The following is a 25,849-nucleotide window of genomic DNA, read 5'->3' as shown; positions in this document are numbered from 1 at the left end:
GTATTAAACACAGAGGGATCTATTTTAAGTGTTTATTTCTTTTATTGTTGATGATTATGACTTACAGCCAATGAAAACCCAAAAATCAGTGTCTCAGAAAATTAGAATATTATATAAGACCAAGTGTGCCAAGTCCTGCTGGAAAATGAAATCTGCATCTCCATAAAAGTTGTTATCAGCAGAGGGAAGCTGTAAGATATGAAGTGCTGTAAGATTTTGTGGGAAAACAAAACTGCACTGACTTTAGACTTGATAATAAAACACAGTGGATCAACACCAGCAGATGACAGACATGACTCTCTAAACCATCACTGATTGGTGGAAACCTCACACTAGAACTCAAGCAGTTTGGACTGTGTGTCTCTCCACTCTTCCTCCAGACTCTGATCCCTTGATTTACTTTAAATGAAATGTAAAATTTACTGATGATCAGTGATGGTTTGGAGAGACATGTCATCATTGGGTTTTCATTGGCTGTAATCCATAATAAAACAATAAACAATAAAATAAATAAAGGCTTAAAATAGATCACTCTGAGTGTAATCCATCTATATAATATATGAGTTTCACATTTTGAACTGAATGACTGAAATAAAGTAACTTTCAATGATATTCAAATTTTTTTAAGCTGCACTAGTGTAGGAAATAATAATGGGTGTAGAAACAAGGAGGTGGTCATAATGTTATGCTCGATCCTTGTATACCTTGAGCGTAAAACACTGGGTCTGCATGAGGAGCGTTTTCTAAACGAGAGAGCGAGAGAATCAGTAGGTTGGGTATTTGAGATCTGAAGAGTTTCAGCTCTTTCATTTCCCGTCTGTTCTCCTCCCCCTCCCTCTTTATCCTGTCAGACTCCATCCTTTCATCAGGAGAGCTCCCCCATCTCTCTCTGAGCTCCTTCAGAGACGCCAAACACCACAGAGTCAGAACCCGGCTCAGTAATGAGGAGAAATCACATTAAGCTTTTATCAAACCCAAAACATGAATATTTATCCATGAAACACGCTCTACTTCATCACAACCTCCATATAAAACAGATTCTACCACAATTCTAAACCACGTTATTATAAATGAATAGTGAAGTGATCTATCAGACTATGAAAGAACACATAAAGAATCATGTAGTAACTTAAAAACAGTGTTAAACAACCAAAAAAAATCTTGCTCTTCCTTTCCTGGGGCGGTCCTGATGAGTGCCAGTTCCATCATCATAACATTTTTATTATCAGATCAACTAACCTTCATTTTTTTCTTTATTTAGTTGAGTAGTTGTTGCTTCTCATAATCTGGATTATTATAGAACATTACTCAAATATTCACTATTCACTGTATACCTGTAACTCTACCTCTTCACTACTTTACTTTAACTGATGCTCTCAAACTTTACATTAAGAGACAAGAAATTCAATTAAGTAATTAACTCTTGATGAGTTCAGCACAGCTGTTAACTGAAAGCCTGAATTCCAGGTGACTGTACTTTATAAAACTGACTGAGAAAATCCAGCAGAGATGAGCAAAACTGATCATCTAAACAGGTAAAAAAGGACCCCAGAGTAACTTCTAAGCAACTGAAGGCCTCTCTCTAAAATTGGCTAAAATTGTTAAATTTATGATTTATTAAATTGTTAAATTTATGAAGTCCACCATGTTAGTCTGGAGCTCTACTTTGAAAGTTTTCTGTTGAAAGGTATATTTCAGTTAGATTAAAGGTTAGTGTGCTAGCTAAACTAGCTACATCTACGAGTTATCAGTTATACAGTGTATAGAAGAAAGTCAGTGTATAGATGGAAATTGTTGAAGGGGAGAAAAGCTACAGCCAGTGGAAGAGGATTTCTGATACGGTTTGAGTATCGTCTGAATTTAAATGATTCTGATTATGCAGATTCTGGTTGTTTTTATTCCAAAATTGTGGAAAAATATAAAAAAATGTTTAGCTTTAATAAAATGGTTGCAGCATCATCAACAGTGACCATTTTCACTTCTATTCCAAATTATTGCATTGAATCGGCCCAGGATCGGTCCTGGGTATAGAATTATTTATTCCGCACAAGTGATAAAACTCCATAAAACTCTGGATACAGGGTGTTAAATTATCTTTTTGAATACTAAACACTGAGTATTTTAGGACTATTTATAGAAGTTTGTGGAACTATTTAATTAATATATTTAGCTTTGTTTATCTGTTTTTCTAATAATGAAGTCTGATTTCTTCATATAACAATATATATTGTTTAATTTTGTGGGAAAAAGTAAACCAAAGCTTTAATTTAAAGCCTTAGTGTTTTATATTATATGTACTCCTAACAGTAGAGTAAGTTACAAACCTACTGTATATTAAATACCAAGACATAAAAAAATATAATATAATATATATATATATTATAGCACTATGTGGATGATACTCATCTAGACTAAAGAAAATCGAGGATTTTGTAAAAGATGTGAAATTATGGATGTTACACAACTTTCTCCTATTAAATAGTGATAAAATTCAGGATTAGACTTAATGTTAAATCTAAATCTAAAAAAAAAGGCCTGATTATGGTGTAGCTCGACAACAGAATATGAACAGAAAAGTCCTTTCCAAATAATAAAAATAAAAATAACCCGTTTTTATGTGCTAGTTTGGCGAGTATAAGAACGTCTCGACTCTTCAGAAGACCGAGCAGCAGAAGGCAGAGCGCAGGTTTAAGCCAAGATAAGGGTCCTGCGGTAGGAAGGCCATACGGGAGCTGCAGGACGCTGCAGGACGCTGAGCCGGGTGGGGTGTTAGCGAGATCTGAGCCATGTTTGGGGGTTAGTGAGGCACAGCAGAGAGTCAGGAAGGATCTACAGCAGGTTTCTGATCATCTTACCTCACCGCAGGGCTCCTCACTGAGCCTATACTCCCAAATGTATTTGCTCATGGTTTTCTATGAGACACAGCATTAAAATTTACACATATATCATCTACTGCTCCCTACAGGCCTACAGGACACTGTACAGGTACACAAACTCAGGTGCTGGAGAGCTACAACACAGCAGGTGTGTTATTATTAGTGTGTTATTCATTTTATCACTCTGAATAGGCTCTTTTCACGCGTCCACCATTTTTAATTGAAAGTGAAGCTTTGATGGGAGGAAGTAGACGTAAGTCCACACTTAACAAATGGTGCGCACCACATATCTTCAGCTTTTACCACGTTTTAACATGAGCGAACTAGAAAAAAAGGGCTAAAGTGGGATACTTATTACTAAAAGCAGTTTTGTTAAATGGATACAGCAACTGCATAGAGAAGTACATCACGAATATCGAAAAAGTGTTAAGGTTTTAGCCAACATTAGCTAACCTCGCTAATGCTAGCTAGCTAGCTGCTGCTAGCCTGACTCTCCAAGCCCAGTGAACAGTATGTAACTATATAATATAAAATTCTGGAAACCTTAGTTCTTTAAACATTTTTTCTAAAACATTAGCAGCACTGTTCACTGGGCTTGGAGAGTCCTAGCTAGCTAGCTAGCGAGATTAGCATTAGCAAGTTTAGCTAATGTGTGCTAAAACCTTAACACTCCTTCGATATTAGTGATGTACTCCTCTATGCAGTTGCTGTATCCTTTTAACAAAACTGCTCTTGTTAATAAACATCCGTTTTCAGCCCATTTTTCTAGATCGTTAAAGGTTAAAACGTGGTAATAGCTGAAGATATGTGGTCCGCACCATTTGTTAAGTGTAGCGTAGAGTTACGTCTACTTCCTCCCATCACAGCTTCACTTTCAATTAAAAATGGCAGCCGCGTGAAAAGAGCCTATTCAACACTTAAAAATCAAGATAATCAGCTAAATAACTTGTGTGTTAAAGCACCAACAGAGCTCCCTCTATGGTTACGGAGTGTAATTCACTATTACAACACTGTCATAAATACATAAAATCATGATTTGAGCCACCTCTAAAGGACACACTGTACACATGCATTTGTTGACAAGCTGAAATATACAGAGAACTGGGCTTTAGTAAGCTACAGCATGTGAATGTACAAGAGTACCAGGAGCTCCTAAATAAGCATTTATTGCCAATAATCAGTACCCGAGACTTTAGATCAGATCTGAGGATTTGAAGGCCAGATACCAAAAATCAAATGTTCTGCATTGTAGATAAATACTAAAATCATCCGAACTATGAAGAAAAACATATGGAATTATTTAGTAAAAAAAAAAAGATTTAAACAAACCAGAATATGTTTTATATTTTACATTCTTCAAAGTATCTCCTCTAGTTAAGATGATCAGTTTTAAACATCTCTGCTGGATTTTCTCAGTCAGTTTTATGAGGTAGAGTCACCTGGAATTCAGGCTTTCAGTTAACAGCTGTGCTGAACTCATCAAGAGTTAATTACTTGAATTTCTTGTCTCTTAATGTAAAGTTTAAGAGCATCAGTTAAAGTAAAGTAGTGAAGAGGTAGAGTTACAGGTATACAGTGAATAGTGAATATTTTGCACACAAGTTAAACGAGCACTAAATGTTAATCTAGACAGATTTCTCTCCTGAAAACTGCTTATTTGGGTGATTAAAGCTCTTCTGTTTATTTACAGTAAGCTCAGATTTCCTATTATGGAAATCTATTATGTCTAAGGGTGAGTTTCAGTGAAGTTTCTTCAGCACTAAGGCTAGGTGCAGCAGCATTAGCATTAGCCGCTAACCGCAGCATTACACTGAGTGTTCAGGTAAACCAGTGTGATATCTGCTAGCGGTTCGTCCCACGTAGCTTGTTTTAACACGATAAACACGCAGAACAGTGAAAGTGCTAGCGCTTAGCGTAGTTAGCGGCTAATGCTAATGCTGCTGCGCCCAGCCTTAGTGCTGGATAAAGCTCACTGTAAACTCACCCTTGTTACTCTGTACCTCAGTGGAGTGTCTTTACTGTTCCTTAATACCTGACTGGTAGAATTCATACAAAAAGAGCACCGGATTATAAGGAGTTCTGATGATTTTCGGTTATGATGGAACTGGCACTCATTAGGCAAGTTAACAGCAACCCAGATGAGAGCTCCTAAATTCTTTTTCACAGAGTATGTTGGTTTGTTTAACACTGTTTTTAAGTTACTACATGATTCCTTATGTGTTTCTCCATAGTCTGATAGATCACTTCACTATTCATTTACTATGTAGGAAATAAATAAAAAATAAAAAATAATTTTAAATCTGCAAAATGCAGCTTTAAATGAGATTTTTGTGGCTCTCCAGCACTGAAATCTGAAACCTCAGGTAGTCTAGACCTGTCCAGCATGTTCCCATGCAGGTAAAAGACAGGATGTCATGATCTGCTTGACCTGACAGGTGATCTAGAATACCTGTAGTGGTATTCTAAGCCCCGCCCCATGATTATTCCCATGTTTATGAGATGTATTGTTACGGACAAACAAGGCAATGCCTTGTTTTATCATTAGAGCATTGTAAGAGCTGCAGCATGCATGATGATAATGATGAGCACACAGCAGTGGTATCAAAGGGCAGGGAAAAGAACAAAGGAACCAGGAGGACAGGGACCGGGAGACAGATAGACAGACAGACGAGTCAGAACTCTCGTGCATGAGCGAGTGCAGAGTAACAGCAGTGAAGGGGTTAATCAGTGAAAATCACCTGCATTCAGCAACACAGAGAGAGAGAGAGAAATAAACGAGAAAGAGAGACTCAGAGAGAGAGATAGACAGGAAGAGAGAGAGAGACAGATACAGTATCCCGCAGTTTTGCCACTCGTACGCATGCGTAGAGGACAGGTGAGGGAGAGAGAGGAGAGGAAAAGTTACCTGACAGATAATGTTATCATAGTAAGCCAAAGCGCGGACATGAGGAGGGTTAGGCGAGTCACACAGTTTCCTTACGTTTGCCTGAGAGCCTTCAGCGATGGTGGAGAGAGAGAAATTATCATTCTGCTGCTCCGACTGCGGCCTGAATTTACTGAGAGAGAGAGAGAGAAAGGGAGGGACAGAGAGAGAGAGAGAGGGAGAGAGAGAGAGATTTAGTCAAAACAGAAAACACCGGTTTTTCTATATACTTTATTATTATCAGCCTCCTTTTACCCTGTTCTTGTGGCCGGGAGTGTAATTAGCATAAGTTCACCTAAAAGCAGTGTGTAAGACTGGTGGAGGAGAGCACTATGGGTTGTTGAAACCACCAAATATTGATTATTTCTGAACTCTTAAAACTTCATGAATATGAACTTGTTTTCTTTGCATTATTTAAGGTCTGAAAGCTCTGCATCTTTTTCAATACTTTCTGTAAATAAATGCTCCACATGACAATTTACTTATCTGGAAAATGATGAGTTTCTTTGGTTTTAACAAATTGAAAACCTCTGGAATATAATCAAGAGGAAGATGGATGATCACAAACCATCAAACCACCAAACTGAACTGCTTGAATTTTTGCACCAGGAGTAAAGCAGCATAAAGTTATCCAAAAGCAGTGTGTAAGACTGGTGGAGGAGGAGAACATGATGCCAAGATGGATGAAGAAAACCAGGATTATTTCAGCAAAAATTGATTTCTGAACTCTTCAAACTTTATGAATATAAACTTGTTTTCTTTGCATTATTTGAGGTCTGAAAGCTCTGCATCTTTTTTGTTGTTCAATAAATGCTCTAAATTTAAATTATTTTTTGGGGAATTTGGGAGAAATGTTGTCTGTAGTTTATAGAATAAAACAACAATGATTATTTTACTCAAATATATACCAAGAAATAGCAAAATCAGAGAAATTGAAGTGTTCTCAATTTTTTTCAGAGCTGTATTTATTTTTCTTTATTCATCATTGTTGTTGATAAAAAAATCATTAAAGAATAACAATACAACTACTCTAAATTTTAAATCTCAGACGGATGTATAGATTCTCAACCTCTTTTGTCTGTTCTTTCTCCACTTGTAATTTGTCCCTCCTCAACTATCGTCTCCTATTCTGTTCTCCAGCGATTTCTTCTCATGTTTTCTGTTTTTTTCTTTTCTTGTAATTTCTCTCATCTCCTCTTTCTTCACATCAGTCTGTTTTCGCTCATCTCCTCTCTCCATTGCCTTCTCCTAACTCAACTTCTCCTCTTTTACATTCTCACTTCACTTCATCCTCTCTTCTTCTTTATAAAATGTTCCTCTTTTAACTTCTTCTATACTCTGTTCTTTTATTCTTTCCTCTCCTCTTTTATTCTCCTCCCCTTTGGACTGTGTTTAAATGCCTTTGGCTGCACAGCTGTATATAGGTCACTCACTCACTCACACACTCACTCACACACTCACACACACACACACACACTCACACACTCACACAGTTACACTGCTGTGTTGGATTGGCCTACTTTTAGAATAGGGAGTGACATCATTGTGCTCTGAGCTGACTTTTACACCAATACTGCATCTTCAACATCTTTCAGCCTGAGCCTTTCACTGAACCACTCGCGCTAACTCTACACTCGCGTTAACCCTATACTATGTGTTAACTGTACACTCGCGTTAACCCTACACTATGTGTTAACTCTACACTATGTGTTAACTGTACACTATGTGTTAACTGTACACTATGTGTTAACTGTACACTATGTGTTAACCCTACACTATGTGTTAACTGTACACTATGTGTTAACTGTACACTATGTGTTAACTGTACACTATGTGTTAACTGTACACTATGTGTTAACCCTACACTATGTGTTAACCCTACACTATGTGTTAACTGTACACTATGTGTTAACTGTACACTATGTGTTAACTGTACACTATGTGTTAACTGTACACTCGCGTTAACCCTACACTCGCATTAACCCTACACTATGTGTTAACTGTACACTATGTGTTAACTGTACACTATGTGTTAACTGTACACTATGTGTTAACCCTACACTATGTGTTAACCCTACACTATGTGTTAACCGTACACTATGTGTTAACCGTACACTATGTGGTAACTGTACACTATGTGGTAACTGTACACTATGTGTTAACTCTACACTATGTGTTAACTCTACACTATGTGTTAACCGTACACTATGTGTTAACCGTACACTATGTGTTAACCCTACACTATGTGTTAACCCTACACTATGTGGTAACTGTACACTATGTGGTAACTGTACACTATGTGTTAACTCTACACTATGTGTTAACCCTACACTATGTGTTAACCCTACACTATGTGTTAACTGTACACTATGTGTTAACTGTACACTATGTGTTAACTGTACACTATGTGTTAACTCTACACTATGTGTTAACTCTACACTATGTGTTAACCGTTCACTATGTGTTAACCGTTCACTATGTGTTAACCGTACACTATGTGTTAACCGTACACTATGTGTTAACCGTACACTATGTGTTAACCCTACACTATGTGTTAACTGTACACTATGTGTTAACTGTACACTATGTGTTAACTGTACACTATGTGTTAACTGTACACTATGTGTTAACTCTACACTATGTGTTAACTCTACACTATGTGTTAACCGTTCACTATGTGTTAACCGTTCACTATGTGTTAACCGTTCACTATGTGTTAACTCTACACTATGTGTTAACCCTACACTATGTGTTAACCGTACACTATGTGTTAACCCTACACTATGTGTTAACCCTACACTATGTGTTAACTGTACACTATGTGTTAACTGTACACTATGTGTTAACTGTACACTATGTGTTAACTGTACACTATGTGTTAACTCTACACTATGTGTTAACTCTACACTATGTGTTAACCGTTCACTATGTGTTAACCGTTCACTATGTGTTAACTCTACACTATGTGTTAACCCTACACTATGTGTTAACCGTACACTATGTGTTAACCGTACACTATGTGTTAACCCTACACTATGTGTTAACCCTACACTATGTGTTAACTGTACACTATGTGTTAACTGTACACTATGTGTTAACTGTACACTATGTGTTAACTCTACACTATGTGTTAACTCTACACTATGTGTTAACCGTACACTATGTGTTAACTCTACACTATGTGTTAACTCTACACTATGTGTTAACTCTACACTATGTGTTAACTCTACACTATGTGTTAACCGTACACTATGTGTTAACTGTACACTATGTGTTAACCCTACACTATGTGTTAACTGTACACTATGTGTTAACTCTACACTCGCATTAACCCTACACTATGTGTTAACTGTACACTGTGTTAACTGTACACTGTGTTAACTGTACACTATGTGTTAACCCTACACTCGCGTTAACCCTACACTATGTGTTAACTGTACACTATGTGTTAACTGTACACTCGCGTTAACCCTACACTATGTGTTAACTGTACACTATGTGTTAACTCTACACTCGCGTTAACCCTACACTGTGTTAACTGTACACTATGTGTTAACTGTACACTATGTGTTAACTGTACACTCGCGTTAACCCTACACTATGTGTTAACTGTACACTATGTGTTAACTGTACACTATGTGTTAACTGTACACTATGTGTTAACTCTACACTCGCGTTAACCCTACACTATGTGTTAACTGTACACTATGTGTTAACTGTACACTATGTGTTAACCCTACACTATGTGTTAACTGTACACTATGTGTTAACTGTACACTCGCGTTAACCCTATACTATGTGTTAACTGTACACTCGCGTTAACCCTACACTATGTGTTAACTCTACACTATGTGTTAACTGTACACTATGTGTTAACCCTACACTATGTGTTAACTGTACACTATGTGTTAACTGTACACTCGCGTTAACCCTACACTATGTGTTAACTGTACACTATGTGTTAACTGTACACTATGTGTTAACCCTACACTATGTGTTAACTGTACACTATGTGTTAACTGTACACTATGTGTTAACCCTACACTATGTGTTAACTGTACACTATGTGTTAACTCTACACTCGCATTAACCCTACACTCGCTTTAACCCTACACTCGCAAAAAACTCCACACTCGGGATAACACTACACTATGTGTTAACTGTAAACTCGCGTTAACCCTACACTCGCAAAAAACTCCACACTCGGGATAACACTACACTATGCGTTAACTGTACACTCGCGTTAGGCCTACACTCGCAAAAAACTCCACACTCGGGATAACACTACACTATGTGTTAACTGTACACTCGTGTTAACCATACACTTGCAGAAATTCCAGACTCGAGATAACAATGCACTATGGGTTAACTGTACACTCGCGTTAACCCTACACACGCAATAACACCACACTCGGGATAACACTACACTATGCGTTAACTGTACACTCGCGTTAACCCTACACTCGCAATAATGCCACACTCGGGATAACACTACACTTTGCGTTAATTGTACACTCGCGTTATCCCTACACTTGCAGAAACTCCACACTCGAGATAACAATGCACTATAGGTTAACTGTACACTCGCGTTAACCCTACACTCGCAATAATTGCACACTCGGGATAACACTACACTATGCATTAACTTTATATTCGAGTTAACCCTACACTCACAATAATTTCACACTTGGGATAACACTACACTATGCGTTAACTGTACACTCGCGTTAACCCCTACAATCACAATAATTCCACACTCGGGATAACGCTACACTATGCGTTAACTGTACACTCGCGTTAACCTTACACTCGCAATAATTCCACACTGGAGATACAAATGCACTATGGGTTAACTGTACACTCGCGTTAACCCTACACTCACAAAAAACTCCACACTTGGGATAACACTACACTATGCGTTAACTGTACACTCGCGTTAACCCTACACTCGCAATAACGCCACACTCGGGATAACACTACACTATGTGTTAACTGTACACTCGCGTTAACCATACACTTGCAAAAATTCCACACTCGAGATAACAATGCACTATGGGTTAACTGTACACTCGCATTAACCCTACACTCACAATAATTCCACACTCGTGATAACGCTACACTATGCGTTAACTGTACACTCGCGTTAACCCTACAATCATAATAATTCCACACTCGGGATAACACTACACTATGCATTAACTGTACACTCGCGTTAACCCTACACTCACAATAATTTCACACTCGAGATAACAATGCACTATGGGTTAACTGTTCACTGGCATTAACCCTACACTCACAATAATTCCACACTCGTGATAACGCTACACTATGCGTTAACTGCACACTCGCGTTAACCCCTACAATCACAATAATTCCACACTCGGGATAACGCTACACTATGCGTTAACTGTACACTCGCATTAACCTTACACTCGCAAAAACTCCACACTCGAGATACCAATGCACTATGGGTTAACTGTACACTCGCGTTAACCCTACACTCGCAAAAAATTCCACACTCGAGATAACAATGCACTATGCGTTAACTGTACACTCGCATTAAACCTACACTCACAATAATTCCACACTCGGGATAACACTACACTATGCATTAACTGTACACTCGCGTTAACCCTACACTCACAATAATTTCACACTCGAGATACCAATGCACTATGGGTTAACTGTACACTCGCATTAACCCTACACTCACAATAATTCCACACTCGTGATAACGCTACACTATGCGTTAACTGTACACTCGCGTTAACCCTACACTCACAATAATTTCACACTCGAGATAACACTACACTATGCGTTAACTGTACACTCGCGTTAACCCTACACTCACAATAATTTCACACTCGAGATACCAATGCACTATGGGTTAACTGTACACTCGCATTAACCCTACACTCACAATAATTCCACACTCGTGATAACGCTACACTATGCGTTAACTGTACACTCGCGTTAACCCTACAATCATAATAATTCCACACTCGTGATAACACTACACTATGCGTTAACTGTACACTCGCGTTAACCCTACACTCACAATAATTTCACACTCGAGATAACACTACACTATGCGTTAACTGTACACTCGCGTTAACCCTACAATCATAATAATTCCACACTCGGGATAACGCTACACTATGCGTTAACTTTATATTCAAGTTAACCCTACACTCACAATAATTCCACACTATGCCTTAACTACACTTGCGTTAACGCCACACTCAGGATAATACACCATGCGTTAACTGTACACTCGCGTTCACTCTACAAGCACATTAACCCTACACTCACAAAAACTCCACACTCAGGATAACAATACACTATGCATTAACTTTATACTCCAGTTAACATCACACGCATTTTAATCCTACACTCGCGTTAACCTCACACTCTCTCGATAACCTTACACTATGTGTTAACTTTATACTCGAGTTAACCCTACACTCGCAACAACCCAACTCTCACAATAACCTTATGCTATGCATTAACTTTACTCCACTCTCGTGTATAAAGTGTAACCCTACACTTTATACTTACATTAAACTGTGAACAAATGTATGATATACTTTTTTAGTGTGTGTGTGTGTGTGTGTGTGTGTGTACTAACCTGCGTTTGCGCAGTCGTCTGTTCTCGATCTTTAGCAGATGAAGTCGTTTGGAGAAGAATACGATCACCATGAAGAGCACGAGCACGACGAGTGAAGTCCCGCCCACCACAATACACATCACCTGAAACTCCGTGATCACCGACTCACACCTCGTACCTTTATTCCAGATGTAGCTCTGCATATTACACCTACAGGAGAGAGAGAGAGAGAGAGAATTGTGCTGGAGGGTGAGTGAACTCATATTAAAATAGTGTTGCATCCCCTTAATTAATCACTGGCTTAAGTAACTGCTTTATTTCTCTTTAGTTTTCAGTTCTGAAGTATAATCCAGTATCTGAGGAGAGCTCTGTGTTGTCTCTGAATTTCCCCACGGCTGTGTTTATATTTACACCAGCACAGAGCTTCATATCAACACATGGGCTCATAAATAATGTTTAGAATCATTGATTCCAATCTGGACTCAATTCCTGATCCGAATCACTCAGATGAAAATTCACCAAATATCAGCAGAATTTTAAAGTTTAAACGTCTCTCAGATTTTAAAAGCCTTATTTTCTGATTTCCTCTGCTATTCAGTGAATGCGTGAATCAAAACATCAAACAATGTTGTTCTGTTATTTTCTGGTTGGGAGGAGCTTTCCTCTCAGACTGCTCACAGACAAAGTTAACTATCAGAGAAATTCCATAAACGTATTATGTTCTTACTTCAAAAAATGAAATCATCACACCATTAGTAATTACTGTTTTTTTCCATTATTATGAATAAAAAACAAAATAGTTTTTGTTTCATGTTGGATCTTCTATTATTCCATTAATTCCTGTATCAGTATTGCGATATTTATGCACGTATCATATAGAAAGTCATAATGTTGGCATGGTGACAACACTATATCAAAATTCTATTCTATTTGGAAACACAACGGTATGGACACACACACACACACACACACACACACACACACATTCATACACACACTATTCTTTGGATCAGTGAAAGATGAGTATAACTTTATTAAGTCAGTAGACGGGTCATGCTGTAAAGAGTCATGTGGGGGTGTGGCAGTATTTGACTTGTCTAGACTAATTTGGTCTAATCAATGACTAAATACAATTAGCCATAACATTATAACCAAGTATACTGAGTTCATCCCCCTTGTGCGAATCTAAGTGTTTACAAAAGCTCTATCTGGATGGGATTATTTTTTCAGGGGGCGTCTGTGTAAAATATTTCACACTTCTACTCTTTAGTGATAAATCTCCTGCATCCGGACTGCAATTTAAAAAACAGGAGGACCAGTGAGTTTTTAGGCTTTTTTCTTGGTCACATGACATGGTGGAGTTCAGTAGCTCCTCCATTTTCACTCGCTGTTGTGTTTTTTACGTGGATCTCCGTGGAAACCGTGGCGTGCCCAAACTGTAATTACGGTGCACGGCAGTGAACAAATATCTATTTTATTAAAGGCGAGGAGACGAAACTCAGAGATGTGCGTCCGGACGGGACTAAAATTACCGGAGGAGCACGGAGTTCAGAGAAAAACAGTAGATAATTCAGCCTGTAATTTTCTCAGAGGACGTCTGAGAAAAACACCTACATGATCGTTCTGGACAAAATTACCCCAGAACCCCCTGAGAAAATAATCCCATCCGGACCCCACAAATTCTAAAGATGATTTGACCCAGTGGTTGCCTAAAACATCACAGAGTTTGGTTCTAGTCAAAGTGTTTTAGGGTATTTACACCAGCTCTTTTGTTGCGGGCTTAACCCGACGCCGTCTCATCAGATAGGAGCTAAATAACAGCGCTAGGAACAGCATGCAGTTCATTCCTGTGTTATTTGTGCGAATAACACATCAGTGTTTATATACTTTACCCAGTAATTCAGAGCTAAGAACAAATGGTTAGAATTAGTCTATGGAGGAAAAACACCACCAGCCAAGTACAATTGAGAGGATAGGTAGGTGTTTAGATGTTTAGAACAGTTCTGTTTACACTAGTTAAAAGTAAAAATCCACCCCAGGGTTTTGTTCCAACTGCCTGGGTGGATTTTAACTTTCTGGACCTGGACTCTCCCCACCTCTGTGTGTAACTATAGGTTTAAATAGGATCTCCGGTGGATTTGGCGTTTTTTGTTTACAGAGACTCTAAGACTACATCAGTGTCTGAACTGCACTTAGCAGGGCATTATTACACATGTTGTAAAGTAACATATGACATTGCAAAGACTGATATTAGTGTAAAAATGTCTTTATTTTAAAACCTTTCTAACTGTTGTCCGTCTCACTGCCTATTGGTGTCATGGTGCTGTAAGCCAATCAGAGGTGATATGTTTGCATGTATAAATATTCACGAGCAAAAGCCAAAATCCTATCGTTTCTCCCTGCCCACTCCTCCACCGGACTAAAGCAGTGTTATACCGAAACGCTTTTTTTTTTTTTTTCTTTTTTTCTTTTCTTTTTTCCCACAAAAAGCAGCTCACATGGCATATATTTATACTAGAGACACAACTAGACATTTTAAAATTAATGAAAAAACGATGAAATGAGCACTTTAAAATGTGCAGATCTTTTAAGCTTATTATATCTTGTACAGGATACATAAAAAAATAATTTAATGAAATGCAAACACACACACACAGTGGTACTGAGAGTGGGCCTGAGGCTGATACTGACCTACAGTGTATTACAGGCTGATCAATACTAACAGGAAATCATTGCTTCTCTAAAATGGGCCAGACTCACACTCTTAATCCACAGAGAAGATCAATGTGTGCTAACATACAGAATTCCACACTTCATTCCATCCCAGCACTGTGATTGGCTGAGAGACATTAGAGGAGTACCAGTACTGCATGATAATGGCACTCAGGCCAAAGATCTTTAAGTATTACTGCAATGTGTACACACGCTATACAGCAATGAGGTCAGAGCGCAAAGAACAAATACAACAGCATTTTAAACACTAAAAATGTGTTACACACTATTTTGCCAAAAGTATTCGCTCGTCTGCCTTTGCAGACATACAGCTCTGGAATAAGAAATAAAACATAAGAAAACACTTAAAAAATGAGTTTCTTTGATTTTACCAAATTAAAAACCTCTGGAATATAATCAAGAGGAAGATGGATGATCACAAACCATCAAACCACCAAACTGAACTGCTTGAATTTTTGCACCAGGAGTAAAGCAGCATAAAGTTATCCAAAAGCAGTGTGTAAGACTGGTGGAGGAGAACATGATGCCAAGATGCATGAAAAAAAAACTGTGATTAAAAACCACCAGGGTTATTCCACCAAATATTGATTTCTGAACTATTAAAACTTTATGAATATGAACTTGTTTTCTTTGCATTATTTGAGGTCTGAAAGCTCTGCGTCTTTTTTTGTTATTTCAGCCATTTCTCATTTTCTGTAAATAAATGCTCTAAATGAGAATATTTTTATTTGTAATTTGGGAGAAATGTTGTCTGTAGTTTATAGAATAAAACAACAATGTTCATTTTACTCAAACTTAAACCTATAAATAGCAAAATCAGAGAAACTCATTCAGAAACTAAATACTTGTGTATACTTGTACTGGTTCCAGTACTGGTGCATGTTGATGCTGTTCCCGCAAATTTGGGAGCATGAAATTGTCCAAAAATCTATTGGTATGAGAAATAAGGCTGAACCCAACTCCACACCCATAATCCCCCCTCCACCAAACTTTACACTCAGCACAAGTCAACTGTCACACACTGTTCTTCTGCAAAACTGCCAAACCCAGACTTTGCCGTATCATATCGTACTCAATAATATCGCCAACATTTTTGAATATGGTGAACGATATTATACCCTGAAATATCGTATCACATCGCACATCCCTAATTATCACATCAGGGTTCTACTTTTATACTGTTTTTAGCAAAAGAAAAAAATCACACTGTTCTCATTTTCCATTATATATCTACTAGAGCCAGATTATATGTGTCCAGTATCTTTTATTTTACTTTAATCCTGGATATATGGAGATATATGGAGTGCAGTATTATTAGTAGTATCATGACTCATGATGATTCTGGATCATTGACTTCTGTGGAAAATCTGATAAAATTCTTATTTCTCAGTTAGGGGTGTGCCATATATCACATCATATCGTATCATATGCAATAAATAAAATATCATTTTCACGTTGCTGCAGAAGTGTATTCTTTTTTATATATTTTTTTTATTTCAGTGTTTTGTCATGTCGTTCTCACGAAAATATCATGAAATATTGTGATATTATTTTAGGATCAAATCACCCACCCCTAAATCCTTAGCAACTGCCTAGCAACATGTTAGTAACAGCTTAGCAGCTGCTGAGCATGTGACCAAACATGAGCAAACAAAACACAACCCTACTGAACTAAGCAGCAGACCACACTCTTACACACACACACACGCTCGCACGCAGTCTCATTCTCGCACGCACTCGCATAAAGTCTCACTCTCGTGCTCACATGCAGTCTCACACTCGTGCTCACAAGTGGTCTCTTTCTTGTGCTCACATCAAGTCTCACTCTCGCGCTCACATCAAGTCTCACTCTCGCGCTCACATCAAGTCTCACTCTCGCGCTCACATCAAGTCTCACTCTCGCGCTCTCATGCAGTCTCACTCTCGCGCTCTCATGCAGTCTCACTCTCGCGCTCACATCAAGTCTCACTCTCACGCTCACATCAAGTCTCACTCTCGCGCTCACATCAAGTCTCACTCTCGCGCTCTCATGCAGTCTCACTCTCGCGCTCGCATGCAGTCTCACTCTCTCGCTCGCATGCAGTCTCACTCTCGGGCGCATTCGCATGAAGTCTCACTCTCGCGCTCACATGAAGTCTCACTCTCACGCTCACATGAAGTCTCACTCTCGGGCTCACATGCAGTCTCATTCTCGACCACATTCGCATGAAGTCTCACTTTTGTGCTCACATGAAGTCTCACTCTCGTGCTCATATCAAGTCTCACGCTCACAAGAAGTCTCTTTCTTGTGTTCACATGAATTCTCAATCTTGCGCTCACACGCAGTCTCATTCTCGCACGCACTCCCTTGCAGTCTCACTCTCGTGCTCACATGAAGTCTCACTCTCACGCTCACATGCAGTCTCACTCTCGCGCTCACATGCAGTCTCACTCTCACTCGCATGCAATCTCACACTTGCGCTAACAAGAAGTCTCACACTCACATGCAGTGTCACTCTCGTGCTCACATGCACTCTCGCGCTCACTCGGATGCAGTCTCACACTCGGGCTCACATGAAGTCTCACTCTCGCGCTCACATGCACTCTCACTCTCACTCGCAGTCTCACATTCGCGCTCACAAGAAGTCTCTCTCATGCTCACACGCACTCTCACTCTCGCGCTCACTCGCATGAAGTCTCATTCTCACACGCTCACACACACTCTCACACAGATCTGGGACAGAACCCAGTTCCTTATCTGCAGATGTTAACTGAAGGGCAGCAGGTTACTATAACTTATCATGTTCAAAAATAAACAGTATTTATTATATTATTCAATTATACCAACCAACTAGCATCCCGTACACAACCATAATAATAATAATAATAATAATACATAAACAAATAAATAAACAAATAAATGTAAAACAGTCGTTTTAATTTGTGTAGAAAAGATCAGAAACACATTTATGAAGAATAAAGAGAGAATAAGTAAATAAATGCACTGAGACTGATTTAGATGGGTATTATGGTATTATAAAGGGGGGGTGCATGGCTTTCTCAGAGAGCAGATGGGGACCCCAAGAGCCACACCCCCCCAACCCCCCCCCACCTTCACCCCGTCTCGCTTTCTCTAATCCTTTCTTTAAAATATCAACCCCTCATACACACACACACACACACACACACACACACACACACACACACACAGGCATGGTCCCGTAACACTGCAGACACAATGGGAATAATGTGGAGAATAAAACGCATCTCAGCAGCTCCACACTGAAAATCATTTATTTACTCAGCAGATTAATACACAAAAACTACCACTGCAACACTGGAGGTTACTATAGAGACTATAGGTGATAAATACAAACTCAAATAACACTAAAACTGATCAGAAACGCTCATTTTTACCCAAATAGCATGTATATTAGTGTTGTCACAATACCAAAATTATTACTTTCTATACAATACCTGCCTACATATCTTTAATACTGATACTGATATTATATCACAAGAAAAACCTAAAAAATAAGACATTAATTGAAAAATAGACAATTAAACATGAAATTAAAAATATAAAGATATAGTATTATTATTATTATTATTATTAATTAAAAAAAAGAAAAGCTTAACAAATGGAATATTTATTCTTCATTTCAAGTAAGAACATAAGTTATGTCAGTGACATCATATATCACTAAATGGTTATTTTAAAATGTGAAACTCTTTACATCATATTATATAGATGTATTAATTACACACAGATGATCTATTTTATGTGGTTATTTATTTTATTGTTGATGATTATTATGGTTTACAGCCAGTCAAAAACCAAAAATAAGAATATTATATAAGACCAATTGGTACTTTCTGCAGTGTGGGCAGTGTGCCAAGTCCTGCTGGAAAATGAAATCCCAATGAGATGCGCTATTGTTGATGCGCAAATGCACATGTACACAGCTTGTGTAGTTCCTATAGAAGAGAAGTACTGCCAATAGAATAGGACCCTCTAAAGCAGATAAATGATGAACATGAAGCTATTGACTTGGATTGGATCAGTGGAACTGTGTTCTCTGGAATGATAGAGCTCAATCCAGAATCTAGTGTAAAGTCTTCTCTGGACAGTACAGACAATTACTCCAATAAAAGCAGAATAAACTCTTTTTAATACTCTTAATTTCAGAATATATAATAAATAAGCAGCTCTCCCAATATTTTGTCCCTATATTGGTATATCAGTGTGGTTGCAGGGTATTGAACGCTCGCCACTATACCCAGCCCTGATACTCACTAACAGCTGACCTTTCTAGCCCTCTGTACACGTGAACATCGGTCTGGACCAAATCCACGATCAATGATTGGATGTAGAGAGTTTACTACAGTTCCAGTTAGGGCTAAAATTAAAGCTCCAGATGGCTAAAATTAAGGTAAATTTAGCCCAGCAGAGCTTTATTTTAATTTCAATTGTAGTCATGCGGAGCTTCAGTTTTAGCAATCAGTTGCTTTAATTTTAGCCATGCAGAGCTTCAATTTTAGTCAAGTCAAAGTGGTTTTTATTGTCATTTCAGCTATATACAGAGTACACAGTGAAACGAAACAACGTTCCTCCAGGGACCATGGTGCACATAAACACAGTGTAGACGGAACAATAGTGCAACAGTACAAAAGTGCAGACAGACAATACAACACCATACAGACAAAGAATAATAAATAACAAGACAGTGTGCAAATTTTGCAGTGTGCAAAAAAGACCAGGTGAGGTAGTAATTACTCTATTACACAGTGTGCAATAGAGTCCAGTGAGGTAGTAGGGTTTTTAGTGCTTTCCACTCTTTCCATTCAAGAGTGTGTGCGCATGTACAGAAAAACCTTTCTGCTTTCTTGGCTGTAGAGCTGGTGTTCAGGGTCCAGGTGAGGTTATCTGCTAAGTCAATCTGCTTAACAATCTCCACAGAGGACCCGTCGATGTTGAGTGGAGAGTGGGTGTGTTGTGCTCTCCTGAAGTCAACAACCATTTCCTTTGTCTTGTCCACATTCAGGTGAAGGTTGTTGACTGTACACCAGTCTGTCAGCCGCTGCACCTCCTCTCTGTATGCTGACTCGTCGCCTTTGGTGATGAGAACCAGCACGGTTGTATCATCGGCGAACTTGATAAAGCTGTTAGAACTGTGTTCTGCAGCACAGTCATGAGTCAGCAGGGGGGAACAGCAGAGGACTCAGGACACTGCCCTGGGGGGCCCCCCGTGTTCAATGTGATGGTGCTGGAGGTGCTGCCCCCGAACCGGACTGACTGGGGTCTCCCCGTCAGAAAGTCCAGGATCCAGTTGCAGAGGGGGGTGTTGAGGCCGAGCGAGCTTAGCTTCCTGATGAGGTTCTGTGGGATGATGGTGTTGAATGCTGAACTGAAGTCTATAAACAGCATTCTGACGTAAGTGTCCTTCTTCTCCAGGTGGGTGAGGGAGAGATGAAGGGTGGTGGTGATGGCATCGTCCGTGGAGCGATTGGGACGATACGCAAACTGCAGGGGGTCCAGTGAAGAGGGCAGTTGTGTCTTGATGTTCCTCATGACTAGCCTCTCGAAGCACTTCATGATGATGGGTGTAAGTGCAACGGGACGGTAGTCATTGAGGCAGGACACTGTGGACTTCTTCGGCACGGGGACGATGGTGGTGGACTTGAGGCACGTTGGGACAGTGGCGCTGCACAGGGAGATGTTGAAGATGTCCGTGAGAACATCTGTCAGCTGGTCTGCTGACACCCTGAGCACTCTGCCGGGGATGTTGTCTGGTCCTGCAGCTTTTCGTGGGTTGACTCTGCGCAGAGTGTTCCTCACATCCACTGCAGTCAGGCACAACACCTGCTCGTCCGGCTTGGGCATGGTCTTTCTCGCCAAACACACATGTGATCCGAGAAAGCGAGGTGGGGGCGGGGCTCCGCCCGGTACGCGCTGGGGATGTTTGTGTAAACAAGATCCAGCGCGCTCGCTCCTCTCGTTGCAAAGTTCACATGTTGGTGGAATTTAGGGAGCACTGACTTGAGATTTGCGTGGTTGAAATCTCCGGCGATAATAAACAGTCCGTCTGGGTGTTTGTTTTGCAGATCGCTGATAGTCCGATAGAGTTCACACAGAGCCTCTTTAGCATTAGCACCAATGCTAGCGCTGGGTGGAATGTAGACAGCAGCTATTAGCACGGCGGAGAACTCCCGTACTAAATAAAAAGGTCTGCACTTGACTATCAGGAACTCCACCAGCGGAGAGCAGTGTTTGCCGACAGTCACAGCGTTGTTACACCATTCCGTGTTGATGTAAACACACACGCCTCCACCGCGGGTCTTCCTGGATAGAGCCGCGCTCCTATCCGCTCTGAACGCGGTTAGCCCGGCTAGCTGAATGGCGCTGTCCGGAATGTTGTCGTTCAGCCACGATTCCACAAAAACCAAAACACAGCAGTCTCTGAACTCACGCTGGGTAGTTCGCTGGAGTCGGATGTAGTCCTGTTTATTGTCAAGGGAACAGACGTTTGCAAGAAAGAGCGATGGTATAGCCGGCCGGCTAGGACTAGCCTTTAGCCTCGCGAGGATCCCGGCTCTCTTTCCGCGCTTCCGCTTACGCTCGCACCGCTTGCCAACACCGCGGGCTGGCGGCCTGGGTCTCTTAGCAGGCTAAGCTCAAGTAGCGTCTGCAGAACCTCGTCCGGTAGCGTGTTTTCTGGCTGGTTTCTCCACTGTAGCAGGGTCTGGCGGTGGTAGAACATGTGCACGGGTGTTCCGATGCACATATTTGCAGGAAATAAATGGAAAAAACGACAAATAGTAACACAAAAGCACCATTTAACGGACCCGGAGCGGCCGCTGCGTGTTAACGCGCCGCCATCTTGGGTGGCTAATTTTAGCCATGCAGAGCTTTAATTTTAGCCATGCAGAGCTTCAATTTTAGTCATGCAGAGCTTTAATTTTAGCCATGCATAGCTTCAATTTTAGTCATGTGGAGCTTCAATTTTAGTCATGCAGAGCTTCAATTTTAGTCATGCAGAGCTTTTATTTTAGCTATGCAGAGCTTTAATTTTAGCCATGCAGAGCTTTAATTTTAGCCATGCAGAGCTTTAATTTTAATCATGCGGAGCTTTAATTTCAGCCATGCAGAGCTTTATTTTTAGTCATGTGGAGTTTTAATTTGTCATGCAGAGCTTCAATTTTAGCCATCAGTTGCTTTAATTTTAGCCATCAGTTGCTTTAATTTTAGTCATGTGGAGCTTTAATTTTAGCCATGCAGAGCTTCAATTTTAGCCATCAGTTGCTTTAATTTTAGTCATGTGGAGCTTTAATTTTAGCCATGCAGAGCTTCAATTTTAGCCATCAGTTGCTTTAATTTTAGTCATGTGGAGCTTTAATTTTAGCCATGCAGAGCTTTAATTTTAGCCATGCAGAGCTTTAATTTTAGTCATGCAGAGCTTCAAGTTTAGCCATCAGTTGCTTTAATTTTAGTCATGTGGAGCTTTAATTTTAGCCATGCAGAGCTTTAATTTTAGCCATGCAGAGCTTTAATTTAGTCATGCAGAGCTTTAATTTTAGTCATGCAGAGCTTCAAGTTTAGCCATCAGTTGCTTTAATTTTAGCCACGCAGAGCTTTAATTTTAGTCATGCAGAGCTTTAATTTTAGTCATGCAGAGCTTTAATTTTAGTCATGCGGAGCTTTAATTTTAGCCATGCAGAGCTTCAATTTTAGCCATACGGAGCTTTTTTTTTAGCCATGCAGAGCTTTCATTTTAGTCATGCGGAGCTTTAATTTTAGCCACCAGTTGCATAAATTTTTTTGCAATAACTATTTATATATTTAAAATAACTTTTACTTTTCAAATTAGAAACCCACATCTTAAAAACTACTGTTCTAATCCATATTATGGCAAGAACTACTCAACTAAGTAAAGAAAAAAATGAAGGTCAGTAAATCGAAAAAAAAAAGAATTCAATGAACAATGAAAGTATCCGCAAGTGCAGTCACCACAAAGACAATCAAAAACATTATAATGATGGAACTGGCACTCATCAGAGTTTCCTCTGTTGTACAGGATACGTTCATCAGTTACCAGCCTTAGAAACCATAAGTTAACAAACAGCTCCCCAGATAAGAGCATCTAAATGCTTCTTCACAGAGTATTTTAGTTTGTTTAACTCTGTTTTTAAGTTACTAAATGATTTCTTATGTGTTCCTTCATAATCTGATAGATCACTTCACTATTCATTTACTATGTAGGGAAAAAAAAATGGAAACATTCTCTATATACCATATTTTTCGCACTATAAGTCACGGTATCAAAAACAGTCTATTTTCTGGTCTATTTTCATATAAGGAACTTCTAATTCACCAGGTCTCATCGCTGGGTGGTTTGGGGGTGTTAGGGGTTGTAGCACTGTTAGCGGCTAATGCTACACGCTATACTGAGGAACCCTGAGTGCTCCAGTAAGTCGGTTATTCATTGTAGCTTGTTTTAAAAACGATAAACACTCTACACTACAGTCAGATATATATTTACCTCTGAATGATGAAAGAGCTAGAGCTTGTTGCGGTTAGCGGCTAATGCTAATGCTGCTCCTGCAGTGCTAGCCGGGCTTAGCAGCAGGTTACAGGCCAACATTCCCAATATACTAACCTGTGAACGGGGAAATAGCAGTTAGCAGCTAACGCTAATGCTACTCCAGCCCCGGTGTTGGAGAACTAAACTCCTGTATATCCTTAATACCTGACCGGTAGAATTCATACATGGTAGAAGGCTGGATTTTAAGTGTATGAATGAATGCAAATATCCTTAAATAAATTTTTAAAAATGAGCGTACCTGCAGAACGCTCCGATCCCGTCCATGACAAAACACTGTCCTCCGTTATAGCAGTAATTGGTGAAGAGTTCACAGGGAGACTGGCAGGTACCGTTCCGTCGTACGAATCCTAAAAGACATCCAGAACTGTCCTCCGCCTCCACAGCACCCGCAGGACCTGCAGGATCGTAACCTCCAGACGCACCGTCGTCAATCGCAAAGGGACGCAGGTTAGAGGATGCCGCCTTGGTGACCTGTCTCACGTTCTCGTCCTCCATGTCTACAGGCGTGGGCTGGTCTTCCTCCGGGTATCCATCGGTGGTGGAGTAGTCCGGGGACAGGTAGTCATAAAAGTCTGAGAGAGTCCAGGACGTGGGATCTCCACCCTGAAGCTCCTGTAGCTGAGGAGTAGGCGGGGTTTCGATTTGCTGGTGACGATCTGGTTGGTTGAAGCTCACCTGGATGATGTGGTTGTCTGGCTGATTGGTGAACTGAGCAGGAGGCGTGTTCGTGATCGGCTGATGACGTCGCTCCAGATCCACCAGGCTTCCGTCAGGCTGGAGTATCTCGCTGTGCCAGCGGGGGTCACTGTCCTCGAAGTCCTCGTCCTCGTCCTCGTCTTTGAAGTCGAGCTGAGGTTTGCGTTGAGTTCGGGAGCCGGACAGAGTGGGCAGACCTGCCCCCATTCCACCAGAAACCACGCCTATCACATGCTCCAGTTCTACGGAGTCGGCGTTCAAGTTGGTGGTGGTGGTGGAGGGACTGGTGGACGAGCTGGTTTCGCTCAGTCCTCCGCTGCCAGGTTCCTCAGCTGAACGTTGTTTATGGACATGGACCTGGGCCAGACCAGTGGGCATGTCTTTAGAGTGGGAGGAGTTTGAGAACTGAGTCGCATTGAAGACCAGTGAACCATCTGTAAAGGATAAAGATACTTTACATTAACAGCAGGTTAAACAGAGGTGACTATGCAATAGTAGTGTTGCAAAGTGGTTGCTAAGGTATTGCTATGGCACTGGTGTTTGTTTTTTGAGGTGGTTGCTAACAATTGAACTACAATCTACAATCAATTAGATCAATCAGTCAATGAATTAACAGCAAGTTAAAGAGAGGTAATCATGCAATAGTAGTATTGCAAAGTGGTTGCTAAGGTATTGCTTTGGCATAGATGTTGGTTTTTGAGGTGGTTTATATATAGGCGGTTGCTTAGGTGTTGGTACTGCATTGATGTTTTTTTTTAAGGTGGTTTCTAGGCGGTTGCTAAGGTGTTGCTTTGGCATTGGTGTTGGTTTTTGAAGTGGTTGCTAATGATTGCCAACTACAATCAATTAGATCAGTCAGTCAGTGAATTGACAGCAGGTTAAACAGAGGTAATTATGCAATAGTAGCATTGCAAAGTGGTTGCTAAGGCATTGCTATGGCAAAGGTGTTGGTTTTTGAAGTGGTTGCTAACAACTGCCAACTACAGTCAATTAGATCAATCAGTCAATGAATTAACAGCAAGTTAGAGAGGTAATATTGCAATAGTAGTATTGGAAAGTGGTTGCTAAGGTATTGCTATGGCATAGATGTTGGTTTTTGAGGTGGTTTATATATAGGCGGTTGCTAAGGTGTTGCTTTGGCATTGGTGTTGGTTTTTGAAGTGGTTGCTAATGATTGCCAACTACAATCAATTAGATCAGTCAGTCAGTGAATTAACAGCAGGTTAAACAGAGGTAATTATGCAATAGTAGCATTGCAAAGTGGTTGCTAAGGCATTGCTATGGCAAAGGTGTTGGTTTTTGAAGTGGTTGCTAATGATTGCCAACTACAATCAAACTAATAATGAACCATCTGTGAAGGATAAACATACTTTACATTAACAGCAAGTTAAACAAAGTTAACCAAGCAGCAGTTATGTAGCAAGGTGGTTGC

The 25,849-nt window shown here is 40.0% G+C and overlaps 1 protein-coding gene across 3 annotated transcripts in view; it reads right to left on the bottom strand.

The window, feature by feature from the left end:
• cspg5b (chondroitin sulfate proteoglycan 5b) overlaps positions 1-25,849 on the bottom strand; it is a 55,357-nt gene that overhangs the window by 12,896 nt on the left and 16,612 nt on the right. The window contains exons 2-5 of one of the 3 annotated variants that reach the window (XM_049475554.1): positions 23,960-24,851; positions 12,428-12,616; positions 5,857-5,932; positions 2,856-2,912 (exon numbers count right to left, since the gene is read on the bottom strand). In XM_049475554.1, coding sequence (XP_049331511.1) covers positions 2,856-2,912; positions 5,857-5,932; positions 12,428-12,616; positions 23,960-24,851 — 1,214 coding nt within the window. Of the gene's footprint in view, positions 1-2,855; positions 2,913-5,781; positions 5,933-12,427; positions 12,617-23,959; positions 24,852-25,849 lie in introns of all 3 variants that reach the window. The other 2 variants (XM_049475553.1, XM_049475555.1) reach the window with 2 other exon arrangements.

This window comes from Astyanax mexicanus, chromosome 3 (genome assembly GCF_023375975.1).
Source record: "Astyanax mexicanus isolate ESR-SI-001 chromosome 3, AstMex3_surface, whole genome shotgun sequence".
NCBI lineage: Eukaryota > Metazoa > Chordata > Actinopteri > Characiformes > Acestrorhamphidae > Astyanax > Astyanax mexicanus.
Note: the sequence above shows the minus strand (reverse complement) of the source record. Positions and strands in the feature narration are given on the sequence as shown.